The sequence below is a fragment of the Colletotrichum paranaense genome (assembly GCF_030867605.1).
Source record: "Colletotrichum paranaense strain IMI 384185 chromosome Unknown Scaffold_3.1, whole genome shotgun sequence".
NCBI lineage: Eukaryota > Fungi > Ascomycota > Sordariomycetes > Glomerellales > Glomerellaceae > Colletotrichum > Colletotrichum paranaense.
Genome location: NW_026848961.1, coordinates 886,318 through 908,414, shown reverse-complemented (window position 1 = coordinate 908,414; position 22,097 = coordinate 886,318). Strand labels below are relative to the sequence as shown.

The 22,097-nt window shown below is 55.0% G+C and overlaps 10 protein-coding genes across 10 annotated transcripts; 6 read left to right on the top strand and 4 right to left on the bottom strand.

Moving 5' to 3' along the window:
• Nucleotides 1-1,627: 1,627 nt before the first annotated feature.
• CPAR01_03846 (uncharacterized protein) lies at nt 1,628-2,858 on the bottom strand (the record flags this gene model as incomplete). The annotated part of the gene is made up of 2 exons (XM_060488132.1): nt 1,628-2,659; nt 2,712-2,858. The coding sequence occupies 2 exons, from the start codon at nt 2,856-2,858 to the stop codon at nt 1,628-1,630; spliced, it is 1,179 nt and encodes a 392-aa protein (XP_060352338.1).
• A 584-nt stretch (nt 2,859-3,442) lies between these two features.
• On the top strand, nt 3,443-5,172 carry CPAR01_03845 (imidazoleglycerol phosphate synthase; the record flags this gene model as incomplete). Its single annotated transcript, XM_060488131.1, has 2 exons — nt 3,443-3,565; nt 3,634-5,172. 2 exons carry the CDS (start codon nt 3,443-3,445, stop codon nt 5,170-5,172), a joined length of 1,662 nt encoding a protein of 553 aa, XP_060352337.1.
• Nucleotides 5,173-6,034: 862 nt separating this feature from the next.
• Nucleotides 6,035-7,273, bottom strand: CPAR01_03844 (ornithine decarboxylase antizyme; the record flags this gene model as incomplete). Its single annotated transcript, XM_060488130.1, has 3 exons — nt 6,035-6,242; nt 6,315-6,852; nt 7,126-7,273. The coding sequence occupies 3 exons, from the start codon at nt 7,271-7,273 to the stop codon at nt 6,035-6,037; spliced, it is 894 nt and encodes a 297-aa protein (XP_060352336.1).
• Nucleotides 7,274-8,621: 1,348 nt separating this feature from the next.
• CPAR01_03843 (uncharacterized protein) lies at nt 8,622-8,822 on the top strand (the record flags this gene model as incomplete). Its single annotated transcript, XM_060488129.1, has 1 exon — nt 8,622-8,822. A coding segment is annotated over one exon (201 nt), but the record flags the coding sequence as incomplete, so codon positions are not given.
• Nucleotides 8,823-10,853: 2,031 nt separating this feature from the next.
• Nucleotides 10,854-11,194, top strand: CPAR01_03842 (uncharacterized protein; the record flags this gene model as incomplete). Its single annotated transcript, XM_060488128.1, has 2 exons — nt 10,854-10,871; nt 10,904-11,194. The coding sequence occupies 2 exons, from the start codon at nt 10,854-10,856 to the stop codon at nt 11,192-11,194; spliced, it is 309 nt and encodes a 102-aa protein (XP_060352334.1).
• A 371-nt stretch (nt 11,195-11,565) lies between these two features.
• Nucleotides 11,566-12,678, top strand: CPAR01_03841 (uncharacterized protein; the record flags this gene model as incomplete). The annotated part of the gene is made up of 1 exon (XM_060488127.1): nt 11,566-12,678. The coding sequence occupies one exon, from the start codon at nt 11,566-11,568 to the stop codon at nt 12,676-12,678; it is 1,113 nt and encodes a 370-aa protein (XP_060352333.1).
• A 489-nt stretch (nt 12,679-13,167) lies between these two features.
• CPAR01_03840 (peptidase family M20/M25/M40) lies at nt 13,168-14,812 on the bottom strand (the record flags this gene model as incomplete). Its single annotated transcript, XM_060488126.1, has 2 exons — nt 13,168-13,348; nt 13,401-14,812. The coding sequence occupies 2 exons, from the start codon at nt 14,810-14,812 to the stop codon at nt 13,168-13,170; spliced, it is 1,593 nt and encodes a 530-aa protein (XP_060352332.1).
• Nucleotides 14,813-16,112: 1,300 nt separating this feature from the next.
• CPAR01_03839 (MPE1) lies at nt 16,113-18,142 on the top strand (the record flags this gene model as incomplete). Its single annotated transcript, XM_060488125.1, has 3 exons — nt 16,113-16,284; nt 16,339-16,627; nt 16,678-18,142. The coding sequence occupies 3 exons, from the start codon at nt 16,113-16,115 to the stop codon at nt 18,140-18,142; spliced, it is 1,926 nt and encodes a 641-aa protein (XP_060352331.1).
• Nucleotides 18,143-18,691: 549 nt separating this feature from the next.
• CPAR01_03838 (anion-transporting ATPase) lies at nt 18,692-19,780 on the bottom strand (the record flags this gene model as incomplete). Its single annotated transcript, XM_060488124.1, has 2 exons — nt 18,692-19,333; nt 19,403-19,780. 2 exons carry the CDS (start codon nt 19,778-19,780, stop codon nt 18,692-18,694), a joined length of 1,020 nt encoding a protein of 339 aa, XP_060352330.1.
• A 397-nt stretch (nt 19,781-20,177) lies between these two features.
• CPAR01_03837 (uncharacterized protein) lies at nt 20,178-20,971 on the top strand (the record flags this gene model as incomplete). The annotated part of the gene is made up of 2 exons (XM_060488123.1): nt 20,178-20,342; nt 20,408-20,971. The coding sequence occupies 2 exons, from the start codon at nt 20,178-20,180 to the stop codon at nt 20,969-20,971; spliced, it is 729 nt and encodes a 242-aa protein (XP_060352329.1).
• Nucleotides 20,972-22,097: the final 1,126 nt, after the last annotated feature.

Sequence of the window (22,097 nt, the reverse complement as noted above, 5' to 3'; positions counted from 1 at the left end):
GCCGGTCGGACGCTGAGGCCCCTTGGTCAAGTGTTTTGTGTTGTTGGACAGAGAAAGCTTGTTAGGCGCAAGTGTGTGAAGGGAAAAAGAGTTGAGCAGTGCAAGTAAGAAGGAAGCTTTGGGTTGGGGTTTGGGACGGAACCTAGCGGTATGCGGTCAGCGGTATGCGCGGGCGGCGGACGGCGAGAGCGACAGCGGCAGCAACCCGCAGGAAGCAGGGAAGCAAGGGCCATCAATCATCAGGGACGTACGGTTACTTCGTGCTGGATTCGGCCGTGAACCTGGGCGTGGGAGGACGGCAGACGGGAGGGGATTGGAGGGGGGTGCGGATGGATGTTCCACTACTGGCTGGGTCTGTCTCTGATGCAGCCCGCCACCCGACCGAGGGATCTGGATTCTTTCTTTGAATCCTTTTCTGTATCCGTACAGAGTACCTTGCAACGGGGGCACTAAATAGATGTTGGTGCACTTCCTGACTAGAGCAGAGATACATGCATTATCTACTGTGATCGCCCGGATGAGGCAGGTATCTCTCCAAAGAAAGAGGAAGGGAATGGCGCCAAGGTTCCCGGTACCTCATGCAGGCAGCAGACCGGGAGGGTTCAGCGATCTGCGGGACCAACCAGATCCCTGCAGATTCCCACGAGGAGTACTATGGTCATCTAGCGACATAGGTAGAGGCGATGGTACGGTGCACTGCGTACGGATACATCAAGAGTTAAAGACAAGGCGCGAGTAAAGGCAGGGCGGTGTAAAGAGTCAGCAGCGTGCGGAACTGGAGCTTTACTACGGCAAGCAGCCGATCCCTGTAGCCATCCATTCATCACGAGTCGTCTTGCTATGTATCCTTCAGTGAAGGTTGCTCCCCGTCCACATGTGGGCTGGCAGTGGGCGGGTGGGCTTCCTGAGTGACGTGCTGGGATGACTTTGCAGACACAGGGCTCACTAACCATCTGCCGAAACCCGTGAGCTATTATGTAAGTAGTAGAAAACACTCCATTCTGAGGCTTTTCTGGCATGCCTATTTTCCCCTTTCTGAAAGGAAGGCAATCTTTCTAGAAGCATTCCCAACTAATCTCCGATTTTCTCGTTGACTACCTACCGGCACCAGTATCTGTACCTAGCGGCCAACGGTTTTCAGCCCACGTATTTCTCACGAGGCAGACATTTTTTCCACTGACATTTTTTCCATAGTTCGTGAACCAGTGCTGGTGTCGCAGGATTCTTTTGGATGATCATACTTCATTAGCTCTAGGTTTAGCCGTACTCACACTGCTGCCGCGGCCACACTACGGCCCCGTACGAGTCTCCCCAGGACCTCTCGTCAGCCTGACCACATCATGCCTCCATGCATGTCTCTCCCAAAATTCCATGTGCCAGCCTAGGAGAGCCCGACACCGGAAAAGGGACCCTACCGCAGTAGAGCCTCGCAACGGCTGTCACATAGTTTCACCGTCTCATCCGAGCCTTCGCCCTATCTGGGCTCCATCTTCATTCATCGTTACCAACAGGCAACAGCATACGCTGAGTCCGGATTGCGAGATATACCATCGCGAACGCAAAGTCTGTATGGTCCGATGAAACTCGTATCCCAGATTGATGGATACATTCCTGACAAGGCCTACTCCTAATCTCCGCCATCCTCGTCGTCGTCTTCTTCATAGTCGTTGTCGCTGGCCTCGTCATCATCTTTCGGGCCCGAACCTTTCTCCGCTCTTCCGCCCTGTCCATCTAGGTTCGCCCATGTCGTCGGCGTTGGCGTGGACAACGCTGCCCCATCCCGCGAGGTCGCCGCAGCCTCTGCAACGCTGCTGCCTTGTAGCTCATTTCGTTCAGAACCAACCGTTCCCAATGCGGAAGAGCCACCTCTCCCGCGGACACCGCCGCCGCCGCCCCGGCTTGCACGTTTCTTTGGTCCATCCGGCAACGGCTTCCGTCTTTTTCTTCGGCTGTTTGAACCTATGTCCGTCGGCTTCGGCGCGGCGTGGGCATACACCGTGACCTCGTCCTTTTCGCCTCTCTTGACCTTTAAAGCCATTAAATTCTCCAAAAACCTCGTTTGACGCTTGCGCTCGCCCGTCTTGTCTGCTGTGATGGGTATATGGATTCCGTGCTGCCTCCTGATGTCCTTGAGAGGGTCGTCTTTCGCCGCCGCCTCGTGTTTTGGCTCGAGGCGCTTCTCCGTCGTGTTGATCCTCGACCAGCTGGCCGCCAGCATGTCGACACCGCCGGGAAGATGTCGCAGAGCCGGAATCGGATCCTCGTGCTCGTGTTCGGCGAAGATTACTTCTGTACCCAAGTTTCGTGTCCACTGCCCCTCAAAGATTTTGCCCTTGTACGCAAACATGGGCTTGTCGGAATGCAGATCCAAGATCTGGATCTCGGCAGCTTGTTCAGATTCGAAATCTGCGTCGTAGCTGTCTACAATGGGGTCCGCCTGTCCTTGTTCAATCTCTTCGTCGTCCTCGGGCTCGTCCGCCGGCTCGTCATCATTCTGGTCGTCTTCTGACATGATGCGGTGGTGTTTCGGTTCGTCGGGTTTCCTAGTGGTAGGGCCTGCCCAGTGTTTGTAGTGATATCCGCCTCGTCCTGACACTGGCATATTCCGTTTGCGCCGGAGAAGCTGTGGTATGGAGAGATCGACGGTCAGGTAATATGTCTGAGATGGTTAGCAATTGTATCTTCCTGCTCGCTTCAATGCGACAACTGACCTCGGTCTCTGTAGTCGAGTACTCGTACTCCCAGTCCGAGTCGTCGCCGCCATCAGTCTTTTTGGATGCTTCTTTCGGTGGCTCGTCAGCGGGCGCCATCGCCGCAATCACCGGCGCGACTGAAGACGTTGGCTCGTTGGTCGCCATGTTTTCGCGACGATTCCTTGTTGGGATGCTCCAATTGACTGAAGGGAATGGCGCATTGGAACCAAGGATTCGTGTGATTATGTGGTGTTGTCGCCAGCTGCGAACTTCAAGATGCGTCAGGGAATGCGGAAATCGAGTTGTAAGCGCATCGCGGAAAGAGTGTGCAACGTCGAAAAATTGCTGAAGCTTCAATGTTGAAGATAATTGCAGAATTCCCATTCCAAGGGAAAGAAGCTTACCCGCCCCCAGTCAATTCGACGGCGGATTGGCACAGGCCAGAGGTCAATTGAACAGGGGCCGCTGCTCGCTGGTGCGGGGCAGCTGCTGGACTTTCCATGCTCACAGTCACAACCCCTCTGCCCCGCTATCGCAAGTAAATTTCCCAGAGGCGACGCCCTACGACTCACAATCGGCCTTGAACACATCCCGCTCTGTTGACTCACCACTTGACACCCCTCGTCGATTGACGATACTTTATAACGTCCCATTCCATTCGTTCCCAAATATTTGATCTAATTTCTGTTCTATAGACTTGCAATATACCCAACCCTTCAACGCACACTTTTTCCCCCAGTTTGCCCACAATGCCAAAGGTCCACCTCCTGGACTACGTCGCGGGCAATGTTCGCAGCTTGGTGAACGCCATCGAGAAGGTCGGCTACGAAGTCGAGTGGATTAGAAGGCCAGAAGATGTTCCCTCAGCAGAAGTAAGCATTTGATCTCGTTATACCATAGGAAAAGCCTTCAGTTTAGCTAACCTCTCCTCCCCTTCCAGAAACTGATCCTCCCCGGTGTCGGCCACTTCGGCCACTGCCTCTCCCAACTCTCCCAAGCCGGCTTCCTCCCCGCCATCTCCGCCCACATCGCCTCAGGCAAGCCCTTCATGGGCATCTGCGTCGGCATCCAGGCCCTCTTCGAAGGCTCCCTCGAGGACCCCGACGTCCCCGGCCTCGGCGTCGTAAAGGGCCGCCTCGACCGCTTCGACGCCTCCACCAAGTCCGTCCCACAGATCGGCTGGAACAGCGCAAACACGGGCGGCGCGAGCCTCTACGACCTCCGACCGGATTCGAAATACTACTACGTCCACACCTACAAATACCCCTACGTCCGCGGCGAGCTCGAGGCCCAAGGGTGGACCGTCGCGACGGGAACCTACGGCGACGAGACGTTCGTCGGCGCCCTTGCCAGGGGTAACATCTTCGCGACGCAGTTCCACCCCGAAAAGTCCGGCGCCGCGGGCCTGCGCTGCCTCCGCGCCTTCCTCGACGGCTCCGGCGCCGCGAATCTCGCCGCCGGAGGTGCTACACCATCAGCCGCCGTCGAGACCACCACCGCCGCCCCCTACCAAGACGGCCTCACCCGCCGCGTAATCGCTTGCCTCGACGTCCGCACAAACGACCAGGGCGACCTCGTCGTCACAAAGGGCGACCAATACGACGTCCGCGAAAAGTCCGAAGGCGGCGCCGTCCGCAACCTCGGCAAGCCCGTCGAGATGGCCCGCCGCTACTACGAGCAGGGCGCGGACGAAGTCACCTTCCTCAACATCACCAGCTTCCGCGACTGCCCCCTAGCCGACGTGCCCATGCTCGAAATCCTCCGCCGCACCTCGGAGACCGTCTTCGTGCCGCTCACCATCGGCGGCGGCATCCGCGACACCGTCGACACGGACGGCACCAAGGTCTCGGCCCTCGAGATCGCGACAATGTACTTCAAATCCGGCGCCGACAAGGTCTCCATCGGCTCCGACGCCGTCCTCGCGGCGGAAGAATACTACGGCGCGGGACGCAAGCTCTTCGGCAACACGGCCATTGAGCAAATCTCAAAAGCCTACGGCAACCAAGCCGTCGTCGTCTCCGTCGACCCCAAGCGCGTCTACGTCCCCAACACGGACGCCACGCGCCACAACATCCTCAAGACGTCCTACCCGGGCCCCAAGGGCGAGGAGTACTGCTGGTACGCCTGCACCATCAAGGGCGGCCGTGAGACGCGCGACATGGACGTCGTGGAGCTCGCCCAGGCCGTCGAGGCCATGGGCACCGGCGAGATCCTGCTCAACTGCATCGACAAGGACGGCACCAACAGCGGTTTCGACCTCGAGCTCATTTCCCAAGTCAAGGCCGCCGTCAAGATCCCCGTCATCGCGTCCAGCGGCGCGGGCGAGCCGGCGCACTTTGAAGAGGTGTTTGCCAAGACGACGACGGATGCCGCGTTGGGAGCGGGTATGTTCCACCGCGGGGAGTATACCGTCAAGCAGGTCAAGGATTTCTTGGCCGACAAGGGGCTCAAGGTGAGGCAGTTTGAGGAGACCATTTGAAGTGTCATGTTGTCTTGAGCTTTGGCGTACCTTGGTTAGAATGAAGGAAAAGAGGGCGAAGAAACGCCGGCCATTGCTTTTCCCTTGTGACTTTGGGACAAGAGGAGAGAGGGGGGGCGAGGGCGGGCGGATCACTGGCCTTTCGAGAGAAAGAGACAAAAAACCAGCTTAGACGTTTTGGAAACCTTTTTGATATTGATGGTCATTTTTATGGAAAAGCCTGGAGTTGAGTTCTGTGGTTGACAATCTTGACGCTCACATTAGCCCGAATAGTAGACATACAAGAGAGAAACTTCCTCATATTGCAATTTCATACTGCTGCTATGCTTGTATAGCCGTGTGAAGTTCAAAGGAGAAGAGTGAAAATAGCATCCCAAACACGATAGAGTAATTGCTTCAAGTCCCCAAAAAATAGACCTTTGGGCTAGTTCCTGAACAACACTAGCCTCAAGGGTATATGAAAAAGAAACAGCCCTTCAACTTTTAGCGTACAGATACAGATGCGAGATAGAGAAAGATGCCCAAAACACGAGACTTGAATCCTTTGCGTTCAATGCTTTTGACGGTTCCTCCTTTTTTCCCAACACAAATTCCGTACCTGCTGTTTTTGTTCCAAGCTCGAGCTGTTTGTGTACCAAGGAGGAAAAGACCAAAGTGCGTACCCCAAGCAAAAGAGAGAACATCTGCTAGCAGAGAAACTAGCCCGCGATGCCGTGTAAACACTGGAAAAGACGAGAGACGAAGACGCTTGAAAAAGCCAAAACTCCCCAACTGCCAAGCTCAAAGAACTGATGAGTGAGAAAGGGGAACCCGCCTTCCAAACAGAACGCGGACGATGAAAGGCTGTCCGGGGTAAGTAATGCTAGATCTCCATGCTCATAAACAGCCACAGGTTGCTCGTCACGTCCACATCTCTCGCCCACTGATCCAGCGTAGTCAACTCGAAGCCGATCCACTGCAGGCTCTTCATCAGCGACTTTGCATCCTCCTCCTCAATGGTTCGGTCGATGCAGACGACCAGGTGTTGGCAGTTGAGCGGCCCATCGACCAGCTCCATCAGCGCCATAAGTCTGGAAGGAATGTTAGCCAAGGGTTCTTCGTGTAACGGGGTCTAAGACAGATAGGGGGTGTGTGTGACATACGCAGGCTTCAGGTCACGTCCAATGACATTCCTGTCAAACAGGGCGAACAGGGACTTTTCAGCCCCGTCGTCCGCCACAAAGGCCCTGAAACTCGCGCCGCCGGCAAAGTCCCAAACCTCCAACCACGCGGTGGCCGGGGCCGGTGCGGTAGGAGCCGTGAAGCCCTCAGCACCGTCCCCGCCGCGTCCCCCGAACGGGACGTGCGGTTGAACGGCTAAGTCCTCGTCTGGCGGCGGAGTGGGCAGCATGTTGTTGGCGTTGCTGCTGCCGTTGTTGTAGTAATAAGCACCTTGATGCAGGCCGGAGCCACGCGAGCCAGTGTCCGTCTCACCGCGGAACACAGCCCTCATGGACTCACAAAAGAACCTTTCACATTCTTCCCTGATCGAAAGTGCTGCCCCCCCTCTGCGGCTAATCCTCTTGCCGGGCACGGTATCGCGCCTCTTGGAGCTGTTGCTACTGGCCTTGGGAAGCAGAGCGAGCTCGTTGGATGCCGTTATGGCCGCGAGGGGGGGACTTGAAGGAGGGGATGGTAGTCCTGAGGAGGGGACCTCAGGAATACCACTCGGCCCCTGTGGATTCCAAGATCTGTCAGTCCATGATCCATGTAGTTTACCAAGTTTCCGGAGATGTGTGATGCAAGTGAGCGGGGATCGTAGGGGATGGGAAGTTTACAAGAGACAACAACCCCGAGTGATCGGCGGCGTATCTACAAGTTTGAGGCTGAAGATGGGCATACATGGGGGAGGCAGAAAGGACGGAAGAGAGACATGTGCTTGTACTGCTGTGGAATGGGAAGGATGCGACGTACCTGCGGCGCCGGTAGTGCAGTAGTGGAGACCGCGAAGAGTCGCGGCGGAATCGACGATGTAGCAGCTGGCGAGGACATTGGCCTGACGGACAATGGCCTCACCATAATTACTACTACTGTAATTGTTGACCTGATTCATGGGCGCCATTGCGATTGATTTTCGGGGTTTGGTAGCTAAAATCTGGTGTTGAGGTAGAATTGGGTTGGGAGGTCGGTTCTCGGGAAATCGGAACCGGATCGTCGATGAGTTGGTGGTTGGTATTTGAAAAGTGAGGCGAGAGTCAAGTAGCGACGATGGTAGTCTTTTCTTGAAAAGGTGGTGTGGGTTTTGTTGGTTTAGCTGATGAGGCTGTTGTCGATTTGTGTAGATCGATTGATGTAGTAGCGCGGGGGCGAGGATTTGCGTTGATGTTTTGTCCTTGTTTTATTCTTCTCGAACGGCGGTTGTTGCGGGTGAGGCGAGCAGGATATCGGCGGTGAAGCGTTGCGATGGGGAAGGCAAGAAGAGGGGAATTGGGAAGAGAAGGCGGCCGGGCGGAGTGGTGAATAAAAACCCAGCGGAAAGGCCATATCTCCCTCCTACAGAAAAAAATAATAAAGGGTGGAAACGTCTAGCGTGGCGGAGAAAGCAGCCCAGCCAAGGGGACCATCACTTGGGCTGTCCACTGTGCAGCACGCAGCAACCGCCACCCAGCCGTGCCGTGCCACTTTCCAATGGGCCGCAATGGCAGTCTCAAGGGGTGGCAGCCACCAAAAAAAGCGGCCAAGCTCACCGGCCCAGTGGGAAAACCTACACAGTACCTGAGGTACTGCGCATGCGTATGGATACAAGGGAAGGAACAGTCATAATCAGCCAAGGCATCTCCACCTTTCCCCCTTCTTTCCTCGGATCCCATCATCCATCATCCATGTCTCCTCCTCACCATCCAATGCAGTTCAATGCCATTGATTCCGTCCACGCCAATTCAGACTTTCAATTGCTTGGATCTTACTCAATCACAATCCTCAGGGACCCCCTACTTTCGTCACTTCACATCGGCACTCCATGATCTGTTTGCTTGTTCGCTACGATCATCATCGACAACAGCTGTCTCTTTACGCAGCTTCCAGAGGGTTCCAGTTTGTCCATTGTTCTCACTGGCAAGGGGGCGTCCATGGTCCACGGTCCATTGGGGGGCCACTGGTCTAGGCTTACGAAACTGGCTGGAGCCCTTTGCTTTGCAATGCGCCAACCGTCAATGTTGCACTGTATGAGGCGGTATGGGAAGCAAAGCACGTTGTTTCTTGGGCTGCATTGCATTGGCTGATGCTGCTCGGCCATTTGTGGTCCACGATCTAGGTATCTTACCTACTCTTTGGGTACTGGTTCATTGACGGACTTGAAGCAGATGCATCCTTCTGTCTCCAAACTCCAATAACTGTATGCATCCAAGCCTATCTCGACCTTCTATCCGTACAGACCAGTCAGAGATGCCACAATTCTACTGTCACCAGTAGTCTCCCGCCAGCAATCAACCAACTCGGCTGGACGCTCCCAATCCGGGCCCGGCACGGCGCTTGGCACTTTGACTGCTTCTCCTGCGGCCTCTGCCAATCGAACGAGGCCGTGGGCTGCACTTCACATGCACGTGGTCAATCCCCCCCAAACCGAGCCCTTGCTGCCCAGCCACCCTAGCCCGACCCAGAACTTGGGGTAATCATCTCTTGGACGGAAACGGTCAACAGATGAGTTTCTCTCTCTGGCGCTCACAGTATCGCAGTGCTTTATCCGTACTCTTGATGGGCTTCCACAAGGATGATCAACGTTGATATGTGTGGCGTTGGCCCGATAACTGGTTCCCTTTTTGAATCATCAACTTACGAAAGTGAGGTAATATTACGCAAGCAGTTTAAGCACACGGCCGTCGATCGTCGCACATACATACGAATGACAGATAACCGCTGAGAAATGTCGGGGTCCTCCACCATCAGGACAATTAGGGTTTGCGAGAGGCCAGCCTACCGTCACCAAGCTCGAAACTATGGGTGAGCTCACCACGTACACAGTACTGTATTCCAGACGTCCGCCGTGGATAGTCCAAACATTTCATACGAGGATGGCGTAAGATGTCGCAAGTTCGCAACCTGCTCGAGCGGATGGATCCCCTTTCAGCCGGAGCCCCGGCACGGTCGGAGGCCGCGTTTTCTCGGCCGTCGCAATTGTGACGGGCGAGCAGGCCACCGGAGCATAAGGTGTCACGGTGGTTGGTCTATATTCACACATTGCCTTGGGCAATATTGCAGGATGCCTTGTCAGTGCCTGCCAAAAATGCCATGGCAGCGCCGCAACTAGCATGCTTGGACTTCCTGGGGTCCGGGTTTCCGTTCGGGTCACTTGACCGTTTTGCCCCCCCACATTCATGATTTGCGAGTCATCCACCGCAGCACTCTCCTTCTCGAAAGGAACGAGTGCGTTATGAATACCTTGACGAATATCGACTTCTCTTGGTGGCTTGGATCATTCGTTCGAAGTTGATCTACTAATTTCGTATTAACGACAATTGAGCGTCTACTTGTCATCGAGACTGCTACGGTCTACCTACCTTGATGCTGGGTGCAGTCAAAGGGCTATAGATTTCGCATCTAAATCGGCGCCGGTCTCTGGTAGTCAGCAGCTAACAGCCCGACGGACCATCTGACGCTCCCCACTACTTCCTCACCGAAACCGAGCGAAAGCTGCGCGGCGTTTGGGTCCACAGATAACGATCGATATGCTTCAACAATGGCCTTGGATGCTGTTGCAATATACTTGTGACGGCCTCGATCCCCGCAAACTCCAAAGTTGCCGAACAATAGCCTCTGGAACTCGAAACATCAACTTTGGGTTTTCGCTTTTTCTAGAAGCCTCTCCAGCCGTTCAGGTGCTCACCCTCATTCTGGGAGTCTCCAACGACATGAATGAAGGTGGGGACCCCTTCTCTTTCCGTCTGCCGCACAACCGTTGGAGGAAGAGGGGTCACATCTGATGGAGGCCGAATGAGGTGATCATCCACACCCACCCGCTGGTGGGGTCCGAAGTCCAGTGACACACACACACACACACACACACACACACTTACTGCCGGCGCCCATGGAAACCTCACCACTTGGGAAGACTCCACCCGGCCGCCGTCTCTCGTTCTTATCGACTCACGCTTCCAGTTGCTCATCTTATCGATAATGTTGGTCTGTGATAAGGTATAGGTAGCCAAGTGGGGAAGCTCGAACCTCCTTCGACCGAGGGACTTGACCGTACCTACTTCGTACACCACCGCATCCGAGCGATCCCTCAAGTACTGAATACCTGGTACTGTGCCCAAGGTAAGTACTGAATAAAGACCGACGCCCGCTGCTCCGATTTTGGCCGCTTGTTGAGCAGATGTTCCCGGAGAGGCGGGTTGGTAACTACCTTGGCACCTTTGCAATGTCTTACTTTACGATATCAAAGTGAAGGCAAAACATCCGCAACTCCTCTTCAGCCTTCATGTCTAGCTGAATCAAATGTCAGCAAGCCATATTCTTCCATCTCAAGTCCGGGCAGACAAAACTAAAGCTCCAAACATCTGCGCATACCTACCTTATCAAAATGGAGGTACCTGCACAACCAAAATATGCCCGACGTTTGTGCCCAGACCCTTTTGATATCTTACACTTCCCGTCGTCCACTCACCGCAAAACAGGCGGGATCCACCAGAGACAGTGACAGTGACATGCTGCTTGCCGGAACGGTAGGTGCCATACCTTCCTTTCCCTTCCCTTGCGTTACCTTACCCTCCAACAACCCGAATCATTCACTCGCTCACAAAAACTGCACGTTACACACCATTTGGACGGTGGCCAGGCCAAAAAAGAAAAGCCCAGCCCGAAAATCCTCTACCCCTCCATCTCACTGTCTCGTGCCATAAGTCAGTCACTCACCTTTTCCCCTCCCTGTCGAACTTGCGCCCCTGCGCCGGGCTCTGATCTACCAAACTACCTACCTTACCTACCCCAAATCGCCTCCGACCCTTCATTCCTGCTTGCCCGCCTTGCCTTATACATGATTCCATGACCTCCCGGGGACCCCGTTCCAGTCGCAAAGGATCCAAACTCGTGAACAAGTCAAGAGAGAGGCGGTAGAAACTCCTGAAACGCTTGCTATCGTCGTCGTTCTCCCAAAGACAAAGCCATGTTCTCCTCACCCTAAACATCCAGAGAAGACCATCCATCCTCTCCATCGGAACCCTCGCCGGAATACCATGGTAGAACCCTCCACCGCCGGCGCCGCCCAAATCTACAACTCCAACGAGCCGTAATCCACAGCATACAAGCGAAAAAAAGAACCTCCGAGGAAACCACATCTTCGGGACCAGGGCTTCCGAGAACGCGGCGCACTACCCACCTTTCTCTTCCCGTCCAAGAAACCCCCCAAGACCCCTCGCGATGGCGCCCAACATCGTCGTCTCCCGTCCCACGTTCCCAACGTACCTCCTCCCAAGCTTCAACATCGTCCCCTTCCGCCGCCGCGCCCCGCGCCGGACCTCGTCCGCATCAGAAGCAGCAGCAGAAACGGGGACAGCTTCGACGTCCCCGGACTCAACCCCAGACGCAAGCCAAGTCCCCTCCCTCAGCTCCTCGCCGACTTCCTCGACGACAGACGAGACCGCGACCCCGCCGAATAGCCCACCGCCGCCGACGTACCGAGATGCCACCACCGCCGCCGCAACAACTAGCATACCAGATCTCCTCTCCAAATCCAAGTCCGAATCCACAAGCATCAGCACCAACAAGAACAACAGAAACAACAAAGCAACCTCCCTGGCACGCACTCACCCAGACACCCTCCGCTGCTCAACCTGCTCCTGCGACATCGCCTTCGCCTCCCAAATCGTAAGCAAAGGCTTCACAGGCCGCTACGGCCGCGCCTACCTCATCGCGCCGACCGCCATCCCAAACACCACCACCAATACCACGTCCTCCTCCCCCTCCACTACCCAGAGTGCACGCGGCGGCGCAAACAACAGCAAGAACAAGGGAAGCCTCGCCAACGTCCGCATAGGAAAATGCGAGAACCGCCAGCTCGTTACGGGCTGGCACGTCGTCGCGGACATCACCTGTGTCCTCTGCAGCGCGAAGCTAGGGTGGAAGTACGTCGACGCCAAGGAGCTCAGCCAAAAGTACAAGGTGGGCAAGTTCATCCTCGAGGTCGAGCGCGTGGTGCCGTTCCGTAGCTGGGAGGATGTTGTCGACGTCCGGGACGATGAGTATTCTGATGACGAGGAAGACGATGCATTAGAGGATGACGATTCCGTGGCCGGGGAGGCCGGCGGAGTAGGTGGTAGAGACGAGGATGCTGCGGACCGAAACGGCGACGATAGCGGCGGCGACGACAGTGCCGCCCAGAGCGCTCACAAGGACGCGCCGGACAGTGATATTGAAGTTGTGTTTGATTCTGAGGACGAGGACGACCTCGAGGATATGTTCTCTGGAAACTGGGACCCAGAGGTTGTGGCAAAGAGACGGAGCCGTCGAGTGGCGACGGCGCGGAAGAAGTAGTAGAGCTTTTGTCGAAAGCTCCCCGATACCCCCCCCCCCCTTTCCCCTACCACTTACACGCACGAGATATCCCAAGCCATGTAGGCTTTGTCCTCTCACCGGCGTTTTGCTTGGATACCTGGAACACGAAGTATATACCATGATGAACGAACGATCATGACTGTCCATTTACGCACTAATACCCCACATTTAGAAACGACGAAATTGAGCACGGTTTAATATGAATTTGTTTGGGTATTTGAATTACGTGACTTGTGATTTGAACCTTGCAGTGAAAATCAGGAGCTTCTTGTCCGTTGATCCCCATCTGGCCAACGGCCCATTGCAGCGCTCTCGGCTTGCATGATATGCTGTCAGCAGTCGGCCTGTAAGCCGAACTCAACTCGCCATGGCAACGTGGTAAGGCGAATGCCCCATTGCATGTCATGGCAGGTATCGCGGTTCCTAGTTGCCCTCTGGCGTAGTGATCTCACTTAATCCACGGTCGATTTATGCGATGGGCTCCTCGGCGACGTAGTGCAAGTAAGCGCCAAGGAGCTTAATGCCCTCGATGTAGTTGCGCTTGTCCAGCTTCTCGTTGATGGAGTGAGCACCGTCAGTGGAGCTACCCATAGGCAGAAGAAGAACGTTCTTGCCGGTGGCCTGCTCAAAGGTCAAGGTGACGGGGATACTATGTCTATTGTTAATGGACGTCCTTCGGTATCTGGAAATGGGATTCATACCTTCCACCCTCACGGGTGAAGTCAGGCTGCACGCCCCAGACGCGCTCGGTAGCCTTGGCGGCAGCCGAGAAGTTCCAGTGCTTCGGCGACGCAACCCACCACTTGCCGGTGTGCTGAGCCCAAACCTTCATGGTGTTCTTGCTCTTGAGCTTTGCGAATTGCTCGTTGACGTACTTGTAAACGGCCTCGTTGGTTGCCTCCTCCTCCATATTGGGCACGGTACGGATGGAGAACTTGCCAGTGACCTTGGCCGGGATAACAGTCTTCGCGCCAGGGGCAGAGAAGGCACCCTCAACACCGTGGACAGAGAGGGAGGGGTAACGCCATCTTGCCATGAGGGTGGACTTCTTGTCTTCGTAGATAGTAGTCTTGCTGCCGAGAGACTCGTGGAGAGTCTCCATAGTGAAGGCAATGCCATCATACAGAGTCTCCTCATCCTTGGTAACAGGGGCGACCTGCTCCATAATGCCAGGAATCTGGATCTTGCCGTCAGTGTCGACCAATGAGCCGAGAACGCGGACCAGGTCAGTCATGGGTTCCTGAGCAGTGCCGCCAAAGACACCGCTGTGCAAATCAGCGCCAGGACCCTTGATCTCGACAGAGTAGTAATTGCAGCCACGGAGACCATAGGTCAAGCAGGGCTTCTCAGTTCCGAGCCAGTAGTTGTCAGAAATGCAGACAGCATCGGCGTCAGCGAAGAACTTCTTGGCCTCGGCATTGATGAGATCGTCAAGACCCTCGGAACCGTACTCCTCCATACCCTCGAAGCACATGAGGAGGTTGACGGGGAAGTCGATGCCGGCCTTCTGGTGAGCCTCGATGGCGTTCAACCAGCCGAGAACGGGTCCCTTGTCGTCCGTGGCACCACGGCCGAACATTCTGCCCTTGTCATCGACGGAGAGCTCAAAAGGCTCGGTCGCCCAGCCATCAGTCTTCTCGGCGGGCTGAACATCGTAGTGGCCGTAGACCAGGATAGTTCTCTTGTTCTTGTCGCTTCCATATCTTCCCAGCACGACGGGGGGCAGCTGCAAGCCAGGCTTGTCAGGCTGCTCACCGAGCTCGCGAAGCTCGACTGAGGCACCGAGGGCCTTCAGCTCGGCAGCAAGCCACTCGCCCATCTTGACGACATCGGGACGACGCTCAACATCAGCTGAGATGGAGGGGATCGCAACAGCCTTCCGGAGGCGGTCGATGAAGTGGTCGGTGTCGGCATCGACCTGCTTGAAGTAGCCGTCGAGTTGAGGAGCCATCTTGGTCTTTCGAGCTTGGTGTGCTTTTATAGCTGGAGTAAGGTAGTGACGGCGAGATTGTGAGATGGTCTGCCAACACGGTAGAGATTTGGGAGTTGTAGGAATAAACTTTCGAGCAGTCTGAGGGAGGGCAAGGCCTCTAAACAACGAGGTGCGGGGCATGACGCCGGACTGGACCTTCTACATCGGGCGCAAAAGAGCTGACCAGAATTCTGCTGCACCGAGAGTACCTCTACATGCACCTGCCCACAACTGCTCCGGATGGCGGGGTTCTCTCAATGCGCTTCGGCAAGCAGCGGCGTATCAGCAGGAAGGGACCTGGCCATTGCTAATGTATCCGTTCCAGGTGGAGGCGCTAAGACCGAGACCAAAGAACTTTTGCGTGATACAGCACGTGACGTTGTCGGCAACTTCGCGGCCGAGATAGTGGAGTCCCGGTCGGGACCTGGGCGGAGGAGGCAATGGAAGTTTCTTGGGATTACTCAGCTGTGACGGCACCTTCCGGAGAAGAATGGGGACCCTTTCAGAACTCAGGTTGATAAGGTGCCTTGAATCTTGGTGGAAAGGCCTAGCACAGAGACGGGACATAGGCTCCCGGAAAAACATCCACCCGGGAAATCCGACGCTCACGTGCCGTCTGGCCCAGGCTTGCCCAGAATTGGCAGTGCTGCAGAATCAGGCCGGTCGGTCGCAGTGGCCAGAGAGTGGGTTCCAGCTACCTTTCTCCGTCTGCCTGCAGTCACTGCCGGCTATATCTCTTCTCCTCCCCCTTTGCGTTACTCCTCTTTTTCCTGCCACGAACATCACCATCAACGCCCTCTTACGACCTGCGACCGCGCATTTCGTTCTGCCGAAACCTACGTACGGGTGCTCCATACGACTGTGCAACGGATTCCATCACCCTACGATAATCGCCCAAACGACTTTTCGGCCCCAGGTGACCAGCGAAGCAAGTGCCCGCTCAGCAACCGACTCTTTCCCTGTACGATTGTTTGCGTCTCGCCACGAGACCGTTGCGACCGCTCACACTTCGACCGGAATACTGAATTGGAAACCAACGCTGGCTAACTGAGGTTTTCTCGACTGATGGTGCGAAAGGTGTCGAGGTGATTTGGATTTGAGGAGGGATTCACACAAAGGACTGACTTTTCTCCAACTGGTGTCGGCCTCTTTGGCATTGTACTCTTTCTCTACACTCCGCAACCCTTATTTCCTTGTTTTCCAAGTAAATCAGAATTGATTTTCATTACTCTTGAGAGGTGCTAAGCGCAAGAGACATCACACACAAGCAAGAAGAAAAATTACAAGCATCAAGTCTCTCTACTCACGTTGAGGTAGCGTTGCATCTTCGTGGTATCCCGCGAAGTCCTCATCGCCACTCAAATCAAATCTTTGATTACGCACTTTACTGCTGCCAACGTCTATAGCGGTCTACATCTGTGACCTATCCAAACGAGACATCATGGCGTCCTCCGTGTTCTTCAAGTTCAAGTCTCAAAAGGAGCCGACGCGAGTTGAGTTCGATGGCACCGGTATTTCCGTCTTCGAGCTGAAGCGCGACATCATTTTGAAGAGCGGCTTGGGAGATGGTACCGACTTCGACCTTGCTATTTACTCCGAGGATGGCAGTGAGGGTAAGTTCTATCTTGAACAGTTTTCTCACGACTGTCAATCTAACATCTTCTCAGAGTACGATGATGATACGACCATTATCCCCCGATCTACGACCGTAGTTGCTCGTCGCCTTCCAGCCGCCAAGCCTGGTGCAGGCCGAGGCGCCCGATATGTCTCTGGCAAGATGCCCGTTGCTGCGAAGAATTCCTCCCGCAAAGAACAGACCACCAAATCAGCCACAGCCAAGGCCGCATCCAACGCCATTAGCCAGATGAACAATGCCATGACGGAAGAAGAGAAGATGGCAGCCATGTTCCAGGCCCAAACCGAGTCTTGGTCAGCCCAACAGGAGGAAATGTCAAAGTAAGTCCATCCCCAATCGCCCTAACGAATCAACTCTAACAAAGTTGCAGCCAAACCCCTGTGTTCAAGCCAGGTTCTAAGAAGCCAGCAAATGTGCCTGACCATGACCCTCCCAATGGCTACATTTGCTATCGCTGTGGAGAGAAAGGTCACTGGATCCAGTTGTGCCCAACGAACGACGATCCAGAGTTTGACAATCGTCCACGTGTGAAGCGCACGACTGGTATTCCGCGGTCATTTTTGCGCACAGTGGACAAGTCGGTTGCCCTCGCCCAGAGTGGTGACGACGAGACCAAGAGACCATCAGGCATCATGGTCAATGCCGAGGGAGAATTTGTGATCGCTGAGCCTGACAAGGCTTCATGGGAACAGTTCCAGGCCAAAGCCAAGTCTTCAGCGTCTGCTGCCAAGGCAATTGCTATGGGAGACAAAGAATTGCAGGACCAGGGACTTGAGTGTCCTATCGACAAGAAGATGTTCATAGACCCAATGAAGACCCCGTGCTGCCAGAAGACGTATTGCAATGATTGCATAACCAATGCTCTCATCGAATCGGACTTCGTCTGCCCTAATTGCTCTACGGAAGGTGTCTTGATTGACGACCTCAAGGCTGATGAGGAAGCTGCGGAGAAGATGAAGGAGTTCCTCAAGGAGAAGAACGATGCAAAGAGCCCGACAGCAGCCTCGCCGCCGCCAGCCTCGTCGCCCAAGGAAAATGGAGAGACAAAGACAGAATCAGCCAACGGAATCGCCAAATCGCCCACATCGCAAAAGTCCCCTGCGGCCACAGCAGCAGCTCCTGCCTCAGTGCCAACAGGCCCGAAAGCCGACGGCACGCCAAAGTCGACATCAGCAACTCCTACCACCGCTCCGTCCGGCCCCACCGCTGAGCGCGCGTCGTCCGTGGAGTCCAACTCCAAGAAGCGCCCTGCTGATGAATTGATGGAGAACCCTAAGATTCCGAAGGCTCCGAAGGCGATGCAGAAGCAACAAGAGCAACAGCAAGCGATGATGAACGGCATGAACGGCATGGGCAACATGCCCATGGACCCGATGATGGGTTTCGGCGGCATGAACATGATGAACGGCTTCATGGGAATGCCAAACATGCCCAATATGCCAAACATGGGCAACATGGGCAACATGGGTAACATGAACATGGGGATGCCAATGATGGGCATGATGAATCCTATGATGGGCATGCCCGGCTTCAACCCCATGAACGGCGGCGGCTTCCCTGGTATGGGCGGCAACAACAACATGTACGGCAACAACTTCGGCGGTAACATGAACGGCATGAATCATATGAATGGCATGAACGGCGGAATGAATGGTGGCGGGATGAACGGCGGCGGGATGAACGGCGGCGGCATGGGTGGCTATAATCAGCAACAACGCCACAACTTCACACAGCCCAGCAACGACGAGGACGCGTACTTCCGAAGGCCGGTGAACCCTCACCGTCACCAGAACCGGCAGAAGCGTGTCCGCCCCAGCGACTACAGAGAGCTGTGAGCGCCTTTCTCAATCGACGGCTCCTACACTGGCCATCTACGACTTCTTCGATTGTAAATCTAGACGACATGCATTGCATCACGGGGTCATTCATCATTATCATTCTGGAAAAACACGGCATAACACTATCCTCACACAGCCAAGAGGAATTTGGACAAGGCTTTTTTATGGTCTGAAGGGCGTTCGGGAACGGGGTAGGGACGGAATTTTCTAATGTGCCTGGGATGGGAAGGGAATCAATTGGACTTTACTGTCGCTGCCATAGTGCAGAACAATGGGGCAGGGGATAATTGGGATAATGAAGCTACGCCGTAGGTGCTCAGCGTTGAGGGCACTCTGATATCACGCACCAAGGTAGTCAAATCAAGTCTCCTGCACACATCACCAGGGTATCAATCGTTTGTGAATGTATTCTATGTCTCCACTCGTGACTCTTGCGCCTCATGCTACCCATCCAGTCATAACCAAATATTCATAGTCGTGTTTTTGATCCTCCCACCACCAGCAGACCCCTGCCTCCCCAAAACCACCTACAAACTCTACTCATATTCAGGCATCCATTTCGGGCGGTGAGTAAGGCGTGGTCAGCATCTCGCTGAACTTTTCCAGCTTCTCCTTGCCGCGGACTTCCTCAACCAACAACGGCATCTTGACGACGTTGAACTCGTCATACAACTCCTCAATTTGTTCGAGGTACTTCTTCTGCATCCTGCGACGGGCCGTGCACTGGTCGCAGTTGCTGCCCTTCTTGGGGAAGAGGAGCTGGTTGACGACGATGCTGTGGGTGTCGATGCCGTAGTTTGCCAGCTCCTGGATCATGCGCTCCGTCTCGTAGAGAGACAGGAACTCGGGGATGCAGACGCAGACGAAAGTTGTCAGATTCTCGTCCTTGAACTGGGTGTTGACCTCGGAGATTGTCTCGCGCAGCGTCTCGAGCTTCTCCATCATCTCGTTGAGGTTCTGGCCGTTGGGAAGCTGGCCGCCCTGGCCAAGGAAGCCGTTCAGGAGGGGCCCGTACTGCGAGCTGAGCTGGGAGACCTTTGCGAGGGCCTTTTCGAGGACGCTGGGGAAGGAGAGGAAGCGGAGAGTGTGGCCTGTCGGGGCGGTGTCGAAGATGATTGTTTCGTAGGACATTGACTTTACTTGCTTGAGAACTTCGGCGAAGGACATGGCTTCGTCGATACCAGGAATCTATGTACATAAACCACGTTAGAAAACAAGCCGCTGCACATGTGCTGGCGCACCAGAGCCGAAGCTTACAGCAAATGCCAGATCCTGCATCATGCCACCGAGGCCACCACTCATGGCATCCACCTCCTCATTCTGGCCCGCAAGCAGGTCCTGCATGCTGCCGTTGGGGTCGATCTCCATGGCGCTCAGGTTGGTGAAGCCCTCAATGAGGCGTGCTTCCTTGCCGAACTTCTGGTTGAAGGCGTCGGACAAGTTGTGCGCCGGGTCGGTGGAGATGAGGAGGACCGACTTGCGCGCCTTGGCGAGCTGAATGGCAAGGGAGCACGACGTGGTTGTCTTTCCTACACCACCCTTTCCTCCGACAAAGATCCAGCGCAGCGACTTTTGGTCGAGGATGGACTGGAGGGTGGGCTCCATCACGTCGTCGGCGTCGATGATGGCGGCCATGGTCGCGGTTGAGAGTTCCGGTTGTTGGACGTAGTGTACTTGACTCGTTGTCTAGAAGCTGCCAAAGGTATGATTCGCGTTCGGCTTATAGGAATTCACGGTGCGCTGTAGATCGTTTTCGTGGGAGTTGCTGAGGATAGGTAGGTGTTTAGACGGTAGGCGTGCGTCTACGTCTTCCAAGCTGTTCTAGAAGTTCCAGTAGCAGAACGTTGCCTCCCCGCCATTTGGCGGGGCACCCTGGCACAGGGTACCGTGCGCAACTGCAAACTGTCGAGTTTCAGCACTGTTAAAGCTCCACCAGAGCTTAACAACTTTGCGGAGCTCCCGTGTCGAAGTGCGTTTCCTGCTCACGACACGACGTAGTAAACGGAGTCGCATTTACGACACAACCAGCGCCATGTCTAAGAACGGATACTCTGTCTTGCAGGAGCTGTCCAGCAAGGCTTCTGCGCGAACGGTTCAAGTCACCGTTGTGCCGAGGCCAAACAGGTTCTCCGAGAGACGCGCCGTCCTGCACTCGCTGCAAAGATTCGCCAATGTCGAGGTGTTCAAGAAGCTGGAAGTAAGTTTGCGTCTCGCAAGAGTCAATGCCAAGGAAGGCTCTCTCGCTGACACCATTGACTTCAGAACCACGACTCTTCCTTCATATCCGTTCTCAGCGACAAATCGAAAGTCAAGGAGCTCGTCAAGATAAGCCCGCTCAAGTACCAACTCGCGACGCCTCGATCCAACGGTTCCGTCAAGTCGTTCCTGACCGGCTCGGCCGTCACCGGACCCTTTGCCAACGCAAATCACCAGGAAGGGAGCGAGGACGGCGCTGCAGGAACGGACGATAAGAAGGAATTCACGGTGCACATCTTCCCGGCCCCGAGCTACATACACTCTGCGGCCATCAGAGCCAATCCTCTACATGGCCCATGGCCGACTTCGCGCCGAGAAACAACCATGTCGTCTCAATTGAGGGCATCCTTACCAAAGGATGTCATGACCGACGGCTTATCGGATTGGGAGAATGGCGGACAGTCGAAATCGTCGACCAGGGGCCAGCTATGGGAAGATATTCTACTTGGCTCGAAATCGGTTGATGTCAAGAAGCGCGCCATCATCGATCGCATCAAGCGCAGAGAGCGAAAAGAAAAGGCACCCGCTATTATGGAAGGCCTGCTACATCTGAAAGAAAGCCAACCCTGATCGCCATTGGGCGCGACAGTACGCGACTACAGCAAAAGCTATGTCTAAGCTCTGGAGACGATGTCCTTCAAGGACCGATCAAACCCGCCTCTCGCATCTTGGCAGCGATTGCGCGTTGACTTTACATCCAATTTTACGGCCATAAGCCAAGCCTAAGAACATCTGACAGCTATAGCCTGATCGGAGTTCCAGCGTTTCGCGCTCAGTGAAGCGTTCCGGAAACGAAAATTCCGATGAAGGCGACGATTTGGCACGAGGCTCATTGGCGAGATGGGATGGCACCCAGTCAAAGTACGGCTCTTGATTGGATCAGATCATCGGACGGAACTGTTCGAGTTTCGCTTGCTTAACCTAAAATTATGCGGGCCAGGGCGATGCATTGAATGGGAGACCCTGAGTACAGGGTCGAAAGAACACCACAAGACGACCGTTGACATTTCGGTATGTCCCGATATCAGATTGCAAAAATTGCAACGACAGTCGAACGATGACGAAGGTGTCTTTGGTGACCGTCGCTAGTAGTGCAACGCAGTCGGGCTCCCTGACGACGAGTTGCAGATGCTTTGCTTGCCATAGGAACACTTGAGTCGGCAATACGGCAGTAGTCAGCTGAACACAAGGTCGAGACTCTGACGTTGGAGTTGGACTTTTGGTGCCGGGGTCCATTCAAGGCGTGGCGTCATTACAGAGCCACAAAAACAAGGAATAGTGGCAACCTGCAATATCCCAGATCGGCCACGACGCGAGGACCTGACCAATCAGCGGTGCAAACTGGATAGTACGTCACAATAGAGCCAAACCCACGTTCCTTTTCCACCGCCAGCTTGTTCGACAATTAAACAAATCTGAACGCGACTAGACGAGCCGACCAACCGTGGCGCGGGGGATGCTTGCGCAAGCCAGGGTCCATTTTCACCCAATTTTCTCCTACAGAGCCACAGAGCCACGAGAAATATGAACTTGGGCCCGGGCTGGGCCACGTTGATGACGTCGCACTCGTTGGCTTGCACCGGGACCCTGACTTACACGGCATTCTTGGCCCCGGACGGTGTGCCTAGTGTGGTACTGTCACAGATCACAGCACACATCATGCGAATTCCTGTTTCTTGGGGCCGGCCCAGGGGTC